The following is a 23,045-nucleotide window of genomic DNA, read 5'->3' as shown; positions in this document are numbered from 1 at the left end:
CTCATGTAATTGTTAGATCAGAAATAGTAAAGGTAAAGGTTCTCCTCGCACATATGTGCTAGTCGTTCCCGACTCTAGAGGGCAGTGCTCATCTCTGCTTCAAAGCCAAAGAACCAGCGCTGTCCAAAGACATCTCCGTGGTCATGTGGCCGGCATGACTCAACACCAAATGCACATGGAACACTGTTACCTTCCCACCAAAGGTGGTCCCTATTTTTCTACTTGCATCTTTTACGTACTTTCGAACTGCTAGGTTGGCAGAAGCTGGGACAAGGAACGGGAACTCACCCCATTACGCGACACTAGGGATTCGAACTGCTGAACCGCCAACTTTTCAATCGACAAGCTCAGTGTCTTACCCACTAAGCCATCACATCCCTAAATCGGTAATAGAGAAGTTTTAATCCCCCTGGTGACCATGATGGCAATTCCTAGGTCTTGATCTCTTATCCTCTACAACCTTTAACTAGAACCGTGCAATTAACAAGGAGAACCTCTGCAGAATTCTGCCCTCCACTCTCAGTCTTTGCAGATGGTCCAGAAGGATATGATGATCAATATCAATAACAATTGAGCAATTAATCACTTATTCTATTTCATTCCTGTCACAGAAGTGTTCCACATATGTTTTATTTGTACCTGGGCCTTGAATTCTGGCTGAAAAAGTACAGAAAATTCATTTCCCCCTGAATTCTTGCAAGTGCAATACTCTTAATACTCCCCTCTCTGAAATGGGAAGGGAAGACTGGAAGCAAATTAATATAGCTAATGCATATTCTTTACATATATATATATATATATATATATATATATATATATATATATATATATATATATATATATATATATATGTAGGTCTTTGGTTATTCGGGTTTTCTCCCGCGTAAAATTGGAAGTGTCTTGGCGACGTTTCGACGAAGTCTCATTTGTCATCTTCAGGCTTCAGCTTCGTGCTTCTGAGAGCAATGTGTGATTGCAGCTGTTTCTTCCTTTTTAACTGCTAGTGGGGGTTTGAACTGATTGGATGGGAGCTTGGCTGTGCTCTGATTGGATGGGGTTTTTTTGTGTTCTGATTGGCTGGGGGTGTGTCCTGTTTGGGTGGGGGCTTGGTTGTGCTCAGAGTTGCAGGGGGATTTGAGCTGGTGAGCTGCACTGCTGCTGTTTGGCTTCGTGTTCGTAGTCGTGCTACATCTTCATAGTGGGTGTCAGTCTGCTGCATGTATGGATTGGAGGGGTTTGAAATGGCTAATGTTGCAGCTGCGGTCTGGCTTCTGGTCCTTGGTCGTGCTTCCTGATCAGTGTGGGTTTGGGTCTGCTTTCTGGGTGGATGTGTGGTGGTGACATCCTGTGTGGATCTTGTGAGTGTCGGTCTGGTGTCATTCCTCGTGTTAAGGACTCGTTTGTCAATAAGGGCGGGTTTCCAAATGGCTGGTAGGCGGGAGGTATCATCTCGTTTGTTCATGCTCTGCGGGCGTTTTTCTATCTCGATGGCTTCTCTGATTATTCTGTCGTTAAAGTGTTCAGTTTTGGCGATAGTTCTGGTCTTTTTAAAGTCAATATCGTGTCCTGTGGCTTTGAGGTGTTGGACCAGGGAAGAAGTTGGTTCCTCTTTTTTGACTGAGTTCTTGTGTTCTTCAATGCGTGCACTTATTCTTCTGTTGGTTTGTCCGATGTATGTGGTGGGGCAGGCGGTGCATGGGATTTCATATACTCCTTGATTTTCTAACTCAATTTTGTCTTTGGGGTTTCTTAGGATGGTGGATATTTTTTGGTTTGTGCAGAATGCTGTCTTGATGTTATGTTTGTGGAGGATCTTGCTGATTCTGTCTGTGGTGCCTTTTATATATGGGAGGAGGGCTGTGCCGTTTTCTTGTTCTCTGTCTTGGGTTTTAGTGGGGGGTTCTTTTTGGATTAGTTTGGTAATCTTATTTCTCTGGAATCCATTGGATGTTAGTACGTTTGTGAGAGTGTGTAGTTCGGTTTTTAGGTGTTGTTCATCTCTAGAACAAAACGCTTAGCTGACGAACAACACCTAAAAACACCTAAAAATATCCACCATCCTAAGAAACCCCAAAAACAAAATTGAGTTAGAAAATCAAGGAGTATATGAAATCCCATGCACCGCCTGCCCCACCACATACATCGGACAAACCAACAGAAGAATAAGTGCACGCATTGAAGAACACAAGAACTCAGTCAAAAAAGAGGAACCAACTTCTTCCCTGGTCCAACACCTCAAAGCCACAGGACACGATATTGACTTTAAAAAGACCAGAACTATCGCCAAAACTGAACACTTTAATGACAGAATAATCAGAGAAGCCATCGAGATAGAAAAACGCCCGCACAGCATGAACAAATGAGATGATACCTCCCGCCTACCAGCCATTTGGAAACCCGCCCTTATTGACAAACGAGTCCTTAACACGAGGAATGACACCAGACCGACACTCACAAGATCCACACAGGATGTCACCACCACACATCCACCCAGAAAGCAGACCCAAACCCACACTGATCAGGAAGCACGACCAAGGACCAGAAGCCAGACCGCAGCTGCAACATTAGCCATTTCAAACCCCTCCAATCCATACATGCAGCAGACTGACACCCACTATGAAGATGTAGCACGACTACGAACATGAAGCCAAACAGCAGCAGTGCAGCTCACCAGCTCAAATCCCCCTGCAACTCTGAGCACAACCAAGCCCCCACCCAAACAGGACACACCCCCAGCCAATCAGAACACAAAAAAACCCATCCAATCAGAGCACAGCCAAGCTCCCACCCAATCAGTTCAAACCACCACTAGCAGTTAAAAAGGAAGAAACAGCTGCAATCACACATTGCTCAGCTGAAGCTGAAGCCTGAGACGCCGAATGACACTTGCTTTCGGAGAAACCGAATAAAGACTACATTCCTCATCAGAAACCTCAGAAAACAAATATATATATATATATATATATATATATATATATATATATATATATATATATATATATATATATATATATATATATATATATATATATATATATATATATATATGTTTTCTGAGGTTTTCACAGTGTTTGTATATAGGTCCTTGGTTGTTCGGGTTTTCTCCGTGTAAGATTGGAAGTGTCTTGGCGACGTTCGACGAAGTCTCATTCGTCATCTTCAGGCTTCAGCTTCGTGCTTCTGGGAGCAATGTGTGATCGCAGCTGTTTCTTCCTTTAACTGCTAGTGGGGTTTGAACTGATTGGGTGGGAGCTTGGCTGTGCTCTGATTGGATGGGGGTTTTTCTGTGCTCTGATTGGCTGGGGGTGTGTCCTGTGTTGGTGGGGGCTTGGTTGTGCTCAGTCTAGTCTGTGCTGCAGGGGGATTTGAGCTGGTGAGCTGCATAGCTGTTGTTTGGCTTTGTGGTCGTGCTACATCTTCATAGTGGGTGTCAGTCTGCTGCATGAATGGATTGGAGGGGTTTGAAATGGCTAATGTTGCAGCTGCGGTCTGGCTTCTGGTCCTTGGTCGTGCTTCATGATCAGTGTGGGTTTGGGTCTGCTTTCTGGGTGGATGTGCGGTGGTGACATCCTGTGTGGACCTTGTGAGTGTGGGTCTGGTGTTATATATATATATATATATATATTCTTCATGATATGTTTTTTTTACTTATGACAATGTTTGTGTATACTGTTGTGACAAAATGAAATTTAAAAAAAAATTATTTAAAACTGCCAGGTTGAGCAATGGCATCTTGAGGAAGAAGGGTCACACAACCAACGTTTTTAAGATGAACCACACCCTTTTCCAAGGAAGTATTCCATCACACTGTCCCTGCCATCTCCACAGATCTATATACTTACAGTTAAAAAAAAGATGCGTTATTTGCCTCATATGTAATATCTAAACTATTTCTTTTGTTTAACATACAGTATATCCAACTAGACATGAGCAAAGTTGTCTTGTGCCTGAGAGAAGAAACAGTGAAAACACAATGCCTTTGATGTAACTTGTATTCCCAGAACTGCTGAAGCAAATATAAGAAAGGATACATTTTCTTCCTCTAGATATAACAAGAGGATGTGAGAAATCATCCTCTAGCAGTAGAGGACTTAGCAAAACAAACAACCTGCTTTGCTGAAAAGGGATGTTTCCTGAACCTATTCTGCATTCAAAGGTTTAGGCAGCCAGAGAAAACTTTTTCTTGTGCAGCTACCCAAAAGACAAAATTGTACTTACGCTTTTTCTGTAATACCAAGAAATTGATAGACTGTTCCAGGGTTCACAACACCTTTCATCTCAACTAATGGGAGCTCTTCAAAGAAGTAGTGGGGCAATTTAGATTTGGAATAAGTGAGGGCATCACAGCTTACTAATCCTGGATAAAACATCATCAGCCGTGCAGCAAGGTTAACTTTTCGTCCAATCACTAACATAAAAAGAAAAAGAGAGAAACTTGCCATTGTATGTACATTTCTCCTCAATCAGTATTGCAAACAAGATGAGGTCTAGGACTGAGTCACTTAAAACAATTGACTAAAGTAACTTCATTATAGAATATACTTTTGCTAAAGCAGAAGATGGAACAGAACTTCTTTCACTATTTAGAAAGGCCATTAGAAATGTCAGATTCACTGTTACAGACTCCTGGAAAGGGAAACTCCAATTTTCTATTAATCTAAATCCCATAAATTAATCCCATAAATTTGGGATTAAAAAAGAAAATCTATAAATTGATTTAGCTTTCATAGCACTAGGGTATTTAATTCCCAACAAGGCACAGCAAAAGAGTCTCTTTAGGGAGAAGTCTTTGCAGGACCAAATGAATAAACAAAAGCAAAGGAATCCAAAATTGCTGACTGATATTTGATATTAGTGGCAGAATCTTTCTTCCAAAACCAAAACCAGCATTATCAGTAAGTTGGGAGTCATCATTATGAGCCTCAATGGTTTTTTAAATTTTGACAGGCATCAAGGCTAAATTTCTGGGCAATGGCATCCTGGTTACAGACTTTTCTATCCACAAGATCTAAATGCTGCTTTGAGATGTTTTTTAACAACAACTATTATTTTTGGAGTTTAAGATGGGCCACTGTATAAATGTTTTAACAACAGAATAACAGAATTGGAAGGAGGTCTTTTAGTCCAAAACCCTGCTCAAGCAGTAGGCTCTATACCATTCCAGACAGTGGCTGCCAGTCTCATCTTAAAAGCCTCCAGTGATGGAATACCTACAACGTCTGAAGTCAAGCCATTCCACTGGTTAATTGTTCTTACTCTTAGGAAATTTCTACTAAATTCCAGGTTGCTTCTCTCCTTGATTAGTTTCCATCCATTGTTTCTTATCCTGCCCTTTGGTGCTTTGGAAAACAGTTTGACCTATTTAATAAATAGGTCAATAATATATTTTATTTTTAATATCACACATACACACACACACACACACACACACACACACACACACACACAAAACTTCATTACTATCTATTTCCAGTACTTCATTTGATTGCTAACATTTATATTCATTACAACTGCACCTGTATATTCATGCCTCACACGATGACCAACGACTCCACAGAAAACTGGCCCACCAGTGACCCCAATAGAAACAATCCTACAACACAAAATGGAACAAAAGGAACTAAATGTGCAAAGAAAGCAAAAACGTATCTTGAAAATGATATGCTGCACTGGACTTCTAAGCTTCTTTAGATTTCCTGGGACAATGACTTACCTGCAATTCTCTATCTAACATGGAATCTATAAAGAATTCTGCTTAAAATCCAGCATCTTAATTTGGTACCATCCCCAACACGGTCCCTCACTTTCTTGTTCCATTCCTCAAAGCCATGCCTATAGTGCATCCACTACCCATTGAGCATGCTCATTCTTGAGCTACTTTACAATTTTCTCTGATTGTGTATGATTGTTAAATAAGATTTTCTGTAATTTTACAAACCTTCAGTTACCTCAGTAAAGATTTCTATAACCTTCCTTTTGTGCCAGGTGATGCAGTTTTAGTTACATAAGCAATGCACTTACAGTCTGCACACAAAAGTATAAAAAGTAGGAGAGATGCATCTATTTTCTCATGCAGAAAACTTAATGGATGGTTCTTAAAAATAAATGGGTAAGATATAACCTTAACACCTTATCTTTCTGACAGATACCCAGACCATCTTTCTCCTTCATACTATATCCTTAATATAGGAAGGAGGGCATACAGTATCTTGGAAAAATGATGTTGATGATGCCAGTGGATGAATTGTCTATTTTCTTAAAATAGGAAATTTTAGTTTTAAATGAAAAATTGCCTTGTTTTTTGGTCCTTATAGATCATAACCATGTGAACAAATCCCAAAAACTTTTTCTATGATGTTTTTACAATGTTTATTCATCCTCAACTCATACCTGATGCAGTCAATAGCTAAGTAGTCCTAGCATAGCTCCTCTAGGGTTAGTTGTTTTTCACTCTTTTTTAGAAGCAATTAACCATAGCAATTTGGATGCTCGTTCCATCTGAAACAATTCACTAACCATTGATTGATGCAAAAAGAGGAACCCTAGTGAGTATCTGTGACAGGATAAGGATTCCCAATAGGAGTAGCAAATTCTGATATAATCCTCAAGACAAATGATATAATTTGTCTTGAGGATAGGACTTTATCTCAGACATAAGGAAGAGCCCTATATAGGATTAAAATACTTTTAGCAAATATAGTATATCTATAAAGACAGTATCAAAGTCTTCAAAAAAATAGATCAAATCTCATTTGAAGGATAAAGCAGTACAATTTTAAAATCCTCCTGTCACTTGGGCCATTTTTACACAACTTCTGGCTCAGGCCCTCAAACTGTTTGTTGCAGCCAGTTGCTTCACAGCCAACATTATTCCTCCATAGTATTTTCAACATGGCACTTCATTGCAGGAAGGAGGGAAAAAAATATCCAGGAAGGGGGGAAGGATGAGGCAGCTGTCTATCCTACAACTCTAGAGAATACACTTCTCAGTGCTATTCTGGAATAGGCATTAAATCTGTAATTAACTGACTCAATTTCTCAAATTAGGCCCCACATAGTATAGATGTAGGATACAGAATGGATCATAGAATGAAACAGTGCTTATGTGTAGAAGGGGCTTTAGATTGCTGATTGTCCCAATAATTTCCCCTGAAACTTAACCCCAGGTCTAGCTAAAATAACTCTGTATGATGCTACAAATACAGAATTAGAACTAGCATTCCTTGATATAGAAAGCTGGGGCTTGAGCACTACATGTGATCAGATATATGTTGGTAACATCCCACTCTCATGTACTTACTTTACTTTCATAAGTGCTGTGGAACAAAAAGCATGAATTTTATGGGCACTATCAAGAGCATTTGTGCTTTCATCTGCTTGTTTATCGCCAGGAAGACCAAAGATGCAAAGAAAAGTGCAGCCCTTTTTGGGAAGGAGAAAATAGTACATCAGAGAAGACTGTTTCAAAGACTAGGTAAGTACAATTCATAAAAGACATATACTTATTTAGTGTTGCATGCTTCTTTCTCAGATCAAGGGACACTATCCTATAGTAGTCTAAGTAAAATTATAATATAGCACTGTAAATTAATTATTTAATTATTAATTAAATTAATTGTCATTGATTGTCATGGGCCTCTGGTGGCTCAGCAGACTAAGTCTGTCTGTTATTAACACAGCTGCTTGCAATTACTGCAAGTTCAAGCCCCACCAGGCCCAAGGTTGACTCAGCCTTCCATCCTTTATAAGGTAGGTAAAATGAGGACCCAGATTGTGGGGGGCAATAAAAGTTGACTTTGTATATAATATACAAATGGATGAAGACTATTGCTTAAGACAGTGTAAGCCGCCCTGAGTCTTCGGAGAAGGGCGGGATATAAATTCAAATTAAAAAAAAAAATGATAGCTGTTTGCAAATCCCAGGATTTCAGATTCAACTAACAGATACAATTGCAGAAACATCTGGTAAAAAGAAGGGTGAAGGTATCTGCTTTTATATTAACAACCAATGGTGTAAAAATGTCACTACACTAAAGAAATTTTGTGATGTGGACTGAGAGACTCTATTCATCACTTGCATACCCTACTATTCCTCCTCCCCGAGAGTTTTCTTCATTCATCCTAGTTGGGGTCTACATACCACCCCAAGCTTGCATAAATAAGGCATTGCAAACCTTAACTGACCAAATCCTGTGGGCTGAACAGAGCTATCCAGACTCCCTAGTCATTGTATTAGGAGATTTTAACAGTGCTAACCTAAGCTACGAGCTGCCAAGATACATTCAGCATGTCAACCGTTTCACCAGAGGCAAGAATATTTTAGATCACTGCTATTCAACATACCAAGAACAGCTGTGGAACATTCTGATCACTGTATGATTCACTTTGCACCTGTTTATAGATGAAGACTTAAAATCATAAAACCAATAGCTAAAACAGTGAAGTCTTGGAGTGAAAAGGCAAAGTTAAAGCTACAGGCTTGCCTCAACTGCATAGACTGGAATATTTTTGAAGTTGCCTTAGCAGACTTGGATGGACTCACTGATACTGTGACATCATATGTTAGCTTTTGTGAAGTCTTATGTGTGTGCTGACAAAACCTTACACATCTACAATAATAATAAACCTTGGTTCACAGCTCAGCTCAAACATCTAAGCCATGGCAAACATGTTCTACTGTTTGAGGGGAGATCACTGTCAACTACTGCTATCCTCTCCATCTCAGATACATTAACAACAGCAAAGTCTCCTACATCTGACTCCATCCCTCTGGGCCCCCCACCACAGGTGATCACAGAAAAAAAAATGTGCAAGGTCTATTTCACAGACAAAAAGGTAGAAAATCACCAGGGCCAAACAGGGTAACTCCCTCTTGCTTGAAAGTCTATGCTGATCAACTGGCCCCCATCTTCACCTGCATCTTTAATAAAGATGTATTATGTTCCTTCTTGCTTCAAACAATCTACTATCATTCCAGTGCCCAAGAAACTCTCCATCAAGGAGTTGAATGATTACAGACTGGTGGCTCTGAAATCTGTAGTTATGAAAACCTTTGAAAGGTTAGTGTTGGCCCACCTGAAAGCCATCACAGATCTGCTGCTAGACTTTTTGAAATTTGTCCACCATGCAAATAGATCAGCAGATGATGCTGTCAATAGGCACTGCACTACATCTTACAACAACTAAAGAACTATGTAAAGGTTCTTTTTATAGACTTTAGCTCAGCATTCAACACAATCATTCCTGAAATCCTCCTGTCTAAACTGATTCAGATAGCTGTGCCTGACCATACTTGTAGATGCATTATAAGCTTTCTAATGAATAGGAAGCAGCAGGTGAAGTTAGGGAAAATCTTATTGAATACCCATTCAATTAGCACAGGGCTATATGCTCTCTCTATTACACTTCTCTATATAAACCAATGACTGCATCTTGAAAGATCCCTCTGTTAAAGTACTGAAGTTTGCAGATGACATAACAGCCATTGGTCTCATTTGAAATGCCAATAAGTCTGCATATTGACAGGAGGTAGATCAACTGTCCCTGTGGTGCAGCCAGAACAATCTAGAGCTGAATACACTTAAAACTGTAGAAATAATAGTAGATTTTAGAAGAAGCTCTCCTATTCTACCACCTCTTACAATATTAGAAAGCACAATACCAACAATAGAGATCTTCAAGTTTCTAGGTTCTATTATCTCCAAGGACTTGAAATGGTCACCTAACATTAGAATCATCATTAAAAAGGCACAACACAGAATGTTTTCCTGCATCAACTCAGAAAGTTCAGATTGCCCAAGGATCTGCTGATACAGTTCTACAGATGAATTACTGAATCTGTCATCTGTAGCTCAATAACCGTCTGGTTTGGGAGAGCAACCAAACAGAAAAGTACAGACTTCAAGAGATAGTTAGAACTGCAGAAAAAACAAGCACTTACAAAAAATATTTTTATTAAATTATAAAATATTATAAAATACAAAAGCAAATAAAAGAACAATAAGGGAAAAGGGAAAAGAAAAGTGAGGAAGGGTGGGGAAAGAAAAAGAAACATTGACTTCCAACTTACTCTGTTACAGTAGAAAAGGGCATTATCAAAAACAATCACAACCAGCCTGTCTCCCATTGAGGATCTGTATATTGTACAAACCAGAAAGAGGACAGAGAAAATATCTACAGACTCCTCACATTCTGGACATAATCTATTTCAACTTCTCCCCTCAGGACTTTTTTATAGAGCATTGCATGCCAAAACAACTAGACACAAAGATTTTTCCTCTGTACCATCACTTTGCTGAACATTTAATTCCCACAGCACTGTCTCATTTCTCATCTCATCTTTCCTACTATCTTCTTCTATTGGTATATTATGATTTATCAATTGTTGTTTATAACTTATGATTAATGATTGTAACAATGATTTATGACCTATTACTTGCTGTTTGTGTGTACACTGTGAGCTTAGTCACCGGAGAAAAACTACTTGTGTGTCACATTTGGCCATAAAGAATTCCGTTCTGTTCTGTTCCATTCCACTCTTCTCTACTCCACTCTCCACTCCACTCCACTCCACTCCCCACACCTCTCTACTCTATTTAATACATGTATTAAAAACATAATAAAAGAAACACAGCTGAACAATAGAAACAATAGAAACTAAGAATAGCAACTAATGAAATTAAATATTACAATGTGCATATACTTTCCATATTATCAATTACTTTTATTGAAAATTAATTGTTGATACATTGATAACATTCTCTGTTGATACATGACAGAACCTATTGATACAATACCTCTATAGGAGACTCACTTTGTCAAACATGAAGAGTTTATTAATGTTACCACTAAGGGGCAATATTGTTCCAGCGATCATAGCATTGGCATCTTGGATAGCCTTACACACATGGTGCATATTGGCATTTTCTTCAAAATGCATATTCACAAAAACAATGGTAACAGGACGTAGCTCTGATAAATACTCCAGTGGCTGGTTATCATCTATCTAGAAAATAGTAAAAGAACATTAACTTTTTATAGGCACTTGAGGAGAATAAAACTATATTCAGGTATCCTACCCTAAACTGAAAGTTAGCTATTTTCATAATATAGAAGTTCTTTTAAAAAATGGGTTTCAAAGTGAACATTTTATCACCAGATTATCATAAGTTTTCTTAAAACTATTTTCTATGCTAGTTAATGAAAAAAATAAAATTTTAATTTTAAAGACCAAGGAAAAATATTTTATCATAAAAAGCAAAAGAGAAATCATATAAGGTACTAGTCACTGTTTTATCTATAGTTTCATATGATTTTTAGTTTTAGGTTTTAAATTAGAATACAATTAGTCCAGTGGTGGGATACAAATTTTTTTGCTACTGGTTCTGTGGGCATAGCTTGCTTGGTGGGCGTAGCTGGGTGGGCGTGTCTTGATCATGTGACTGGGTGTATCTTGGTCATGTGACTGGATGGGCGTGGCCAACTTGACATCACTCACGTCAAGGAGCGCCTTAACTATAGATAAAACAGAGAATAGTACCTTATATGATTTCTCTTTTGCTCTTTTGCTCTCTCCTTGCAAGAGATACAATTTCCCTATCTATTTATTTACTACTACTGAACATCCAAAATATACTATTTAATCCTATGTATATATGCCATATATGTACATACATATTACATAGTATAGATTGTGTATAGGCACACAAAAAGATACATCTACTATATATACTGTATGTGTACGTACACACACACACACACACACAGCTCTTTTAAAACTATATACATTCAGCCTCACTTACTGCATTTGGAAAAATACACCCACTTTCTGCCACAAACAAAAAACAAACACACTTTCTGCTACACATTTAACTATAACTCTGTACATTAGAACATTCCCGCACCTTCAGATGTTCTTCCCTAGCCTGCACATGACTGTTAGAGCCAGGAAATGTCATGGATTGAGTAAAATGTGATGAAACTCACTTAACTTGCGTACCAAGTTTGGTTGCTGAGCAACCAAAATTTTGGGCTCAATTGTGGTCATAAGTCAAGGACTATCTCTGCCTTCCTCTGCATAGCAGCCTTGTCCTAGTAAACTCCTTCTCCTTTCTGGCAATTTTCCTCTCTGTTAGAGGAACCAAAATAATCCAGATGATGTAAGGGTTCCTGCTGGAGCAGGGAGTTGGACTAGATGACATCCTTCAAGCCCTAGATTGCTGTGTTGTTTCAAAGCATCTTCTGAAGCTATGTCTAGTGCCAGGGTTTGTGGTCCATCCTCTCTCTCTCTCTCTCTCTCTCTCTCTCTCTCTCTCTCTCTCTCTCTCTCTCTCTCTCTCTCTCTCCCTCCCTTCCTTCCTCTTTCTCTCTCTCTCTCTCTCTCTCTCTCTTTCTTTCTTTCTTTCCTTCTTTCTTTCTTTCTTTCAGTCCAATAATAATATTTTTAAGCTCATAAATGCCAAACAAGAAACTTAAACAGAGGCTTGAATAACATAGCATTTAATCTTGATCAAGCTTAAATGGTCAGCTGTTCCAAACACATACAAGATACATGCAGGGAAGAGCTACAAACAAGAGAGGGAATGTGAATCCCTTTTATATTGTTTAGAAATATTATAAACCTCCAATTCTGACATCTTTGATTTGTGTATCCCCCAGAACAGGGTAGAGCCTCTTAAGTAGATTTGTGTATTTCTGCAAAAGGATAAAAAGCTTCCCCAATTAGCCTTATCTCTTCCTGATCATCTTCTTTGTGTTCACACTTGGCTATTTAGACCCCTGGAGTGAACGGAACTCAACCAGATCAAAGATGAGATATGTTCTTAGGCAGAAGGCGGAGATCAAAAGATGGAACATATAGTTTGAAAAATGCCAGATAATTTTCAACAGACCCCAATAACAGTATATGTTTGTTTCAGGAAGTTAGTCAATGTGGCATATTTGTGTTATAACTACAAAGGCACAATACATAAAATATGTGATATATATATATATATACACATACATACATACACATACATACACACACACACACACACACATACATACCTCGGACTCAGAGCCAGGCCGGGGCCCGGGATGCTGCATCACAGCCATCTGCTCAAGACATCACATCACAGAACTCCAGAGGCCACAACATCAAAGCTCAGTAACAAAAGACTAGGACCATACCCACACAGGATGCTGTGAGGCAGCCGACCAATCTGCAAACACCCACTCCATCTAGCAATCAAGATGCAACCACACAGCCAACCAACCCACTCACAGCAACACCCCCCACCTCCCCACCAGTATTTATAGAGAGACAGCAGCTCCGACTATGCTTTGCCCACAGAAGCTCGAAGCCGAAAGCACTAGCCTGAAGATGATGAGTGAGACCTCATCAAAACGTCACCAAGATACTCTCAACCTTACATGGGAAAAGACCCGAATATGCCAAGACCTACATACCTATACCCTTGAAAACCTACGAAAACAAACAAATATATATACATATATATATATATATATATATATATATATATATATATATATATATATATATATATATATATATATAGGTCTTTGGTTGTTCGGTTTTCTCCGTAAAATTGGAAGTGTCTTGGCGACGTTTCGACAAGTCTCATTCGTCATCTTCAGGCTTCAGCTTCGTGCTTCTGGGAGCAATGTGTGATCGCAGCTGTTTCTTCCTTTAACTGCTAGTGGGGTTTGAACTGATTGGGTGGGAGCTTGGCTGTGCTCTGATTGGATGGGGGTTTTTCTGTGCTCTGATTGGCTGGGGGTGTGTCCTGTGTTGGTGGGGGCTTGGTTGTGCTCAATCTAGTCTGTGCTGCAGGGGGATTTGAGCTGGTGAGCTGCATAGCTGTTGTTTGGCTTTGTGGTCGTGCTACATCTTCATAGTGGGTGTCAGTCTGCTGCATGAATGGATTGGAGGGGTTTGAAATGGCTAATGTTGCAGCTGCGGTCTGGCTTCTGGTCCTTGGTCGTGCTTCCTGATCAGTGTGGGTTTGGGTCTGCTTTCTGGGTGGATGTGTGGTGGTGACATCCTGTGTGGATCTTGTGAGTGTCGGTCTGGTGTCATTCCTCGTGTTAGGGACTCGTTTGTCAATAAGGGCGGGTTTCCAAATGGCTGGTAGGCGGGACCCTTATTAAACCCACCCTTATTGACAAACGAGTCCCTAACACGAGGAATGACACCAGACCCACACTCACAAGGTCCACACAGGATGTCACCACCGCACATCCACCCAGAAAGCAGACCCAAACCCACACTGATCATGAAGCACGACCAAGGACCAGAAGCCAGACCGCAGCTGCAACATTAGCCATTTCAAACCCCTCCAATCCATTCATGCAGCAGACTGACACCCACTATGAAGATGTAGCACGACCACAAAGCCAAACAACAGCTATGCAGCTCACCAGCTCAAATCCCCCTGCAGCACAGACTAGACTGAGCACAACCAAGCCCCCACCAACACAGGACACACCCCAGCCAATCAGAGCACAGAAAACCCCATCCAATCAGAGCACAGCCAAGCTCCCACCCAATCAGTTCAAACCCCACTAGCAGTTAAAAGGAAGAAACAGCTGCGATCACACATTGCTCCCAGAAGCACGGTTGAAGCCTGAAGATGACGAATGAGACTTCGTCAAACGCCGCCAAGACACTTCCAATTTTACACGGAGAAAACCAACAACCAAAGACCTATATACAAACACCGTGAAAACCTCAGAAAATATATATATATATATATATATATATATGTATGTATGTATGTATGTATGTATGTATGTATGTATGTATGTATGTATGTATGTATGTATGTATATATTTCTGAGGTTTTCGCGGGTGTTTGTATGTAGGTCTTTTTGTTATTTTTTAATTCATATTTTAAATTGTATATTACATTGTTTGTTTTACCTTGGCTGTACACCGCCCTGAGTCCTTCGGGAGAAGGGCGGTATAAAAATTGAATAAATAATAATAATAATAATAATAATAATAATAATAATAATAATAATAATAATAATAATAATAATAATCGGGTTTTCTCCCGTGTAAAATTGGAAGTGTCTTGGCGACGTTTCGACGAAGTCTCATTCGTCATCTTCAGGCTTCAGCTTCGTGCTTCTGGGAGCAATGTGTGATTGCAGCTCAAATCCTCCTGCAACTCAGACTAATCTGAGCACAACCAAGCCCCCACCCAAATAGGACACACCCCCAGCCAATCAGAGCACAAAAAAACCCCATCCAATCAGAGCACAGCCAAGTTCCTATCCAATCAGTTCAAACCCCCACTAGCAGTTAAAAAGGAAGAAACAGCTGCAATCACACATTGCTCCCAGAAGCATGAAGCTGAAGCCTGAAGATGACGAATGAGACTTCGTCGAAATGTCGCCAAGACACTTCCAATTTTACGTGGGAGAAAACCCGAATAACAAAAGACATACATATATATATAGAAAGGGACGTGGCGGCTCAGGGGCTAGGACGTTGAGCTTGTCGATCGAAAGGTCGGCAGCTCGGTGGTTCGAATCCCTAGTGCTGCCGTGTAATGGGGTGAGCTCCCGTTACTTGTCCCAGCTTCTGCCAACCTAGCAGTTTTGAAAGCATGTAAAAATGCAAGTAGAAAAAATAGGGACCACCTTTGGTGGGAAGGTAACAGCGTTCCGTGCGCCTTTGGCATTGAGTCATGCCGGCCACATGACCACAGAGACGTCTTCAGACAGCGCTGGCTCTTCAGCTTTGAAACAGAGATGAGCACTGCCCCCTACAGTTGGCAATGACTAGCACGTATGTGCGAGGGGAACCTTTACCTTTACCTTTATTATATTATATAATATAATATTATTATATATTATTATTATATATTATTATAGTAGGAAAACAAGAAAACTGATGACCATACACTATGCCCTGCACCCACGTAGTTACATTGACAGGCTATATTTTCCCAGAAAGGTAGGCGGCAGAGGACTTTTGCAAATGAAGCAGACAATTGAAGAAGAGAAACATGCTCGGGCAGATTATGTAAAAGACAATGTTGAACCAGCTTTGATGGAGGTCAACAAGAGGAAGCTGCTAAAAGTATGGCAAACCAAGTATCAATATAGGAAAACAACAATGCAAGCTCGAGCTGACAGCTGGTATAACAAAGCATTGCATGGACAGTTCCTTGAAAAGATCCAAGGAAAAGTAGATAAGTAAAAGATTTGGTTATGGCTGACCAACGGAACATTGAAGAAAGAAACAGAAGGCCTAATTCTTGCGGCCCAAGAACAAGCCATTAGAACAAATGTAATCAAAGCCAGAATAGAAAAATCTGCTGATGATCCCAAATGCAGACTCTGCAAAGACGCAGATGAAACCATTAATCACATACTGAGCTGTTGTAAGACAATAGCTCAGACCGACTACAAACAACGTCACAACACAGTCGCTCAGATGGTCCATTGGAACTTGTGTCACAATTACCATCTGCCTGTAGCAAAGAACTGGTGGAATCATAAGCCTGAAAAAGTGATTGAAAATGAGCATGCAAAACTACTGTGGGATTTCAGAACACAGACTGATAACATTTTGGAACACAATACCCCAGATATCATGATTGTGGAAAAGAAAAAAGTGTGGATAGTTGACATTGCTATACCTGGTGACAGCAGAATTGATGAGAAACAACTTGAAAAAGTCACTAGATATCAAGATTTGAGAATCAAATTGCAAAGACTCTGGCATAAACCAGTGCAGGTGGTTCCAGTGGTACTCGGCACACTGGGAGCTGTGCCTAAAGACCTAGGCAAGCACTTGAAAGCAATTGGCGCTGACAAGATCACCATTGGTCAGCTGCAGAAGGCCACCTTACTGGGATCTGCTCGCATAATTCGCCGATACATCACACAGTCCTAAATGCTTGTGAAGTGTTCGACTAGTGTTCTGTGATACGAAATCCAGCATAGTTATCTCCTTTGCTGTGTATACTGTCATTTTGTGTAAATAATAATAATAATATCTTAAGGACAATGAAGAAGATGCACTGAAGTTAGTATGCCAGGAAGGTTTGCTGACTACTGGAGAGACCAAACTGGCCTACAAAAAAGACCAAATGAAGAACAGAATGGAGGTATGGGAAGGCAAAGCGCTACATGGCCAGTACCTTAAAAAAAAATAGCAGGGAAAGCAGATAATAACAAGACTTGGCAATGGCTAAGAGCACGAAAGTTAAAGAAAGATTGGGGGATTAATTCTGGCTGCACAAGACCAAGCCTTAAGGACAAATGTATACAAAGCCAAAATACAGAAGACAGCAACGGACAGTAAGTGCCATCTATGCAAAAAAGCTGAAGAAACAGTGGACCACCTGATAAGCTGCTGCAAGATCGCACAGACTGAATACAAGCAGCAGCATGACAAAGTAGCAACAATGGTGCATTGGAAGATCTGCAAGAAATATTTGCCTGTAAGCAAGAATTAGTGGGACCATAAAATAGAAAAAGTCATAGAAAATGAAGAAGTTAAATTGCTTTGGAACTTCAGAATACAGACAGATACGGAAAAAGAAATGGACATTTTTTTCAAAGAGAACTTCTGGGAAAATGTGACAATCCTAGATCAGGCCAAGTTCAAAAATGCCAGGGAATTTCTAGAAGTCTGGCACTCTGACAAATCAGCCACCAATAGACACATAGATATTAACAGAATGAGGACAAAAAATAATAATAAAAGTATTATGGGAAACTGTATGATCAGGAGAAAATTTTAGAAAATAAAATACAGCAATATTTGGAACAATTTGAACTCCCTAGAGTACCTGAATCAGTTAAAGCTATGCTGAATGAACAAATATCATGATGGAATTGGCCTAAGCGATTAAGAGACAAAAGAATAATAAAACACCAGGGCCTGATGGGCTACTGGCAGAATTTTATAAACATTTACAAGATATATTAGGGCCGGTGATGTTGGAAGTTTATAATGTAGGATATAAGAAAATTCAAAAATAAAATAGTATGTAGATATATAGGTTAGAAATGCATATAAGTGAAGATTCAATTTTGCTTAGGCAGGGGGTTGGACTGAATGACCTGCAGGGTCTCTTCCAGCTCTGTAACTCTTTTAAATTTGTTAAACATTATTCTGCTTTAAGACAGTTAGAGAAAAGACATGCTGAAAGCATACCAATATGAAACAATGTTGTGTTAGAATAGATCTTCTTTTGTTTGTGGCCCGCTAGAAAGAGGCCCAGCTATGGGGACATTCCTTAATGCCAAGCAATAGAGATAAGAAAGAGCCATGCTTGCAAAACAGGGAGGTGTTGATGAACATGTAATTAGAGAAAGAGATGGTGTTGTTTCCTGAAGGCGCTTCAAATTAGCTATGATCAGTTACTGTATCCAATGTAGGAGGGGCATGGGGGGTATCAGGATAGGGAACTATAAAATGTAATGCTTTTAAAATTTCAGGAGTGGTTTCCCAGCTCAAACTCCTTTGTTGAGATCTGCTGGGATACCCACCCTATTTTGCAAAATTGCTTTTATTATTTTCTTTTAAATAAAATCTCTTTGTTTTTATCAATCCATGTCTGAATTCATTTCCAACAAATTGGTGGAGAATGCAGGCAATCTTTTGTTTTCTTCTGATGCCCTGAGCAGTGGGATCGAGTGAAGAAGGCATGCTCTGTTGATGTTCTGTTTCCCTCCCCCAATACTCCCAACAAAGAGTCAGTCAAAGGCCTTCTCTTCTCCTTTATTTACATAGATAAATGTCCTGGCCATGTCTACCCACGGGCCTGCCAAGTTTCTGGAGATAACGAGGAAATTATAGATAAGGCCAGAATTACTCACGAATATATTCTTGCCTCCATTGATACAGTTTGCCCACGCAAATTCATTGCTTTGTCCAAGACAAAAAACCAGGAAGTCCCGCCTCCTATTTATAGTCTCTGCAGATGTCACTGCATGACCATCATTCCTTGGCTTTGTCCCAACGCTTCCTCTGCTGCGCGCGCCGGTCACGTCTGTGCAGTCTTGCATCACTCCAAAACTGTTCTTGGGGCGTTGCCAAATCAGAAGAAGGCTCGGGAGAATGAGGCCTTGTCGGCCCCTCCTTCTCCCTTTGAGTGGGTGCCAGGGAGGGAGAAGGCCCAAGAGAAGCAGGGCTTGCCAGGTCTTCTCCCTCACTTTCTGAATCATCCGAGTCCAGGAGTCCAGGTCCAGGAACCTGGGTCACAACACTATCCCTCACCGCAGGGCCCTTCCCCCGGGGCTGACGATCAGGATGCGGTTGGGCTGGGTTCTGCTCATGGAAGGCCTGCACCAGGTCAGGGGCATGAACGTCGGAGGCATCTACCCAGGAGAAATCAGTCCCGTATCCCTTCCACGTGATCAAATATTGGAAACGACCCTTCAGCCAGCGGGAGTCTCGTATGCTGTGGTTCGTATTCCTCCAACCTGTCGGCGACAGTGACCGGTGCTGTTGGGCACTGAAAGGGACTCAGTGTGGCCTCAGGAACCAGAAGGGACCGGTGAAAGACGGGGTGGATCCGCATGGATCGTGGCAGGGTCAGTCGGTAGGCTACCGGGTTGATGACTGCCACGACAGGGAACGTGGCCAATGAATCGGTGGTCCAACTTCTTTACTGGGCGGTCGGATGGGAGGTGTTTGGTGGAGAGCCACACCCAGTCTCCAACCACCAGCGGGGGCGTTGCCCGTCGGGAGCGGTCGGCGGACAGTTTGTAGTCCTCCTTTGCCCGATCAAGCTGCTGACGTACCAACTGTTGGACCACATGCAATTCCGTCAGGAAGGTCTGCGTTTCGGGAACAGGAGAGTCCGGTGGTGCCAGAGGGAAGAGCCGCGGATGGTACCCCACATTGGCAAAGAACAGGGTCATCTGAGTAGAGGTGTGCTGAGAGTTGTTAAAAGCAAACTCCGCCAGGGACAGGTAATCGGCCCAGTTGTCCTGTTGCTTATTTATTTTATTTATTTATTTATTTATTTTATTTGATTTTTATACCGCCCTTCTCCCGAAGGACTCAGGGCGGTGTACAGGCAAGATAAAACCAGCAATACAAATCTACAAGTTAAAATGTCATTTAAAAAACTTATTTAAAAATTAGCCTGAAATTAAAATTACCATAAACTAAAAACCCCGTTTAAAAATTAATAAAATTTCCTATTAAAAATCCAATTTAGGCCAGCCCCGCGCGAATAAAGAGATGAGTCTTGAGTTCGCGACGGAATGTCCGAAGGTCAGGTATTTGGCGTAAACCCGGGGAAGCTCGTTCCAGAGTGGGAGCCCCACAGAGAAGGCCCTTCCTGGGGCCGCCAGCCGACATTGTTTGGCGGACGGCACCCTGAGAAGTCCCTCTCTATGGGAGCGTCTGGTCGGTGGGAGGCATGTGGTAACAGCAGGCGGTCCCGTAAGTACCCAGGCCCTAAGCCATGGAGCGCTTTAAAGGTCGTAACCAACACCTTAAAGTGCACTCGGAAGGCCACAGGTAGCCAGTGCAGTCTGCGCAGGAGCGGTGTTACATGGGAGCTACGAGTAGCTCCCTCTATCACCCGCGCAGCTGCATTCTGGACTAACTGGAGCCTCCGAGTGCACTTCAAGGGGAGCCCCATGTAGAGAGCATTACAGTAATCCAAGCGAGAGGTAACGAGCGCATGAGTGACTGTGCATAAGGCATCCCGATCAAGGAAGGGGCGCAACTGCCGAACCAGGCGAACCTGGTGGAAGGCCCTCCTGGAGACGGCCGTCAGATGATCTTCAAACGATAGCCGATCATCCAGGAGGACACCTAAGTTGCGCACCCTATCCTTTGGGGCCAATAATTCGCCTCCAACAGCCAGCTGCGGCTGCAGCTGACTGAATCGGGATGCCGGCATCCACAGCCACTCCGTCTTGGAGGGATTAAGCTTGAGCCTGTTTCTCCCCATCCAGACCCGTACGGCTTCCAAACACCGGGACAGCACTTCAACAACTTCATTGGGGTGGCCCGGGGTGGAAAAGTACAGCTGGGTATCATCAGCGTACTGCTGGTATCTCACCCGAAACCACTGATGATCTCACCCAGCGGCTTCATGTAGATGTTGAACAGCAGGCGAGAGAATCGACCCCTGAGGGACCCCCACAAGTGAGGCCCTCGCGGTCGACCTCTGCCCCCTGTCAACACCGTCTGCGACGTCGGAGAGATAGGAGGAGAACCACCGATATACGGTGCCTCCCACTCCCAATCCCCCCAACCGGCGCAGCAGGATACCATGGTCGATGGTATCGAACGCCGCTGAGAGGTCTAATAGGACCAGGGCAGAGGAATAACCCCTGTCCCTAGCCCTCCAGAGATCATCAACCAATGCGACCAAAGCTGTCTCCGTGCTGTATCCGGGTCGGAAGCCGGACTGGAACGGGTCTAGATAGACGTCTTCATCCAGGTATCGGGGTAGCTGTCGCGCCACGGCACTCTCTACAACCTTCGCAACAAAGCGAAGGTTGGAGACTGGACGATAATTACCTAAAATAGCTGGGTCCAGGGAGGGCTTCTTAAGGAGGGGTCTCACCACCGCCTCTTTCAAGGCGGCAGGGAAAACCCCTTCCAACAAAGAAGCGTTGATAATCCTCTGGAGCCAGCCTCGTGTCACCGCCTGAGTGGCCAGTACCAGCCAGGAAGGACACGGGTCCAGTAAACATGTCGTGCCGTGCAGCCTCCCCAACAACCTGTCGACGTCCTCGGGAGCCACAGGGTCAAACTCATCCCAAATGGGCTCAACAAGACGTGCCTCCTCTCCTCGCTCATCCCAAATTCGGTCCAGACCGTCCCTCAGCTGAGCGATTTTATCGTATAGATAACCACTAAACTCCTCGGCTCGTCCTGCAGAGGGTCATCCGCACCTCCTGATGTAGGAGAGGCGGGTCACCCACAGGGCGGCGGGCGGTTATCTGCCGGCGCAATGAGGGTGGAGAGGCATAGGGCAACCTCGCTTCCCTCATTGCCACTAGGTAGGTCCTAGAGTAGGATCTAACTAGTGTCCGATCAACCGGGCGACTGGACCTCCAGGTGCTCTCCAGGCGTCTTCTCCGGCGTTTCATCTCCCTCAGCCCCTCGGAGAACCAAGGGCGGGACGAGACCTCGCCGGGTCAGAGGCCGCAAAGGCGCGACACGGTCCAAGGCCCGGCGGCCTGTTCCCAGGCCACGACCAGTTCCTCAGCCGTGCCGTGGGCCAGTTCCTCAGGGAATGGCCCAAGCTCCGTCAGGAACCTCTCAGGGTCCATCAGGCGCCTGGGACGGAACCACCGTATAGGTTCCGTCTCCCTGCGGTGGTGAATGGCGGTTCGAAGGTCTAGGCGAAGGAGAAAATGATCCGACCATGACATTGGTTCCGTTACTAAATCATCTAACACCAGATCATTTAACCACTGTCCAGAGATATAAATCAGATCCAGTGTGCCTCCCCCCGTGTGCGTAGGGCCATCATTTACTCGAATCAGGTCCAAGGCCGTCATGGAAGCCAAGAACTCCCGAGCTGCCGTCGATGACAAGCCAACTGATGGCAGGTTAAAGTCCCCCATGACTATAAGTCTGGGGGTCTCAACCGCCACAGCAGCGAGTACCTCCAACAGCTCGGGCAGGGCTGTGGTCACGCAGCAAGGAGCCAGGTACGCGATCACCAAGCCCAACTGATTCCTATAACCCCACCGCACATAGAGGGATTCACAGCCGGCAATCTGAGGAACAGTGGTCTCCCTCGGCTCTAGATCCTCCCTGATAACAACCGCCACCCCCCCACCCCTACCTTGGGCCCTCGGCTGATGAAATGCTCGGAAACCTGGAGGGCACATCTCAACAAGGGGGACCCCCCCCTCTAGGCCCAACCAGGTTTCCGTAATGCCCATAAGGTCCGCGGACTCCCCCTGAATAAGATCGCAGATCAGGGGAGCCTTATTAACCACGGACCGGGCATTACATAACATCAGCCGAAGATCCAAGCTCTGAGGATCATGGCCACCCGAGGAACGGGTAGGGACTGAGGGGCCGGAGCACGCGATCG

General features: G+C 42.7%; 1 protein-coding gene across 1 annotated transcript in view; it reads right to left on the bottom strand.

Annotated features, from left to right (window-relative positions):
* Positions 1–23,045, bottom strand: part of ADCY10 (adenylate cyclase 10) — a 192,720-nt gene that overhangs the window by 110,494 nt on the left and 59,181 nt on the right. Inside the window, exons 7-10 of the mRNA XM_058176628.1 lie at positions 10,814–11,005; positions 7,301–7,422; positions 5,517–5,593; positions 4,219–4,408 (exon numbers count right to left, since the gene is read on the bottom strand). Of these exons, the coding sequence (XP_058032611.1) occupies positions 4,219–4,408; positions 5,517–5,593; positions 7,301–7,422; positions 10,814–11,005 (581 nt within the window). The remainder of the gene's footprint in view (positions 1–4,218; positions 4,409–5,516; positions 5,594–7,300; positions 7,423–10,813; positions 11,006–23,045) is intronic.

The sequence above is a fragment of the Ahaetulla prasina genome, chromosome 3, assembly GCF_028640845.1.
Source record: "Ahaetulla prasina isolate Xishuangbanna chromosome 3, ASM2864084v1, whole genome shotgun sequence".
Lineage (NCBI taxonomy): Eukaryota > Metazoa > Chordata > Lepidosauria > Squamata > Colubridae > Ahaetulla > Ahaetulla prasina.
The sequence above is the reverse complement of the archived record's forward strand: the minus strand, read 5'-3'. Positions and strand labels throughout refer to the sequence as shown.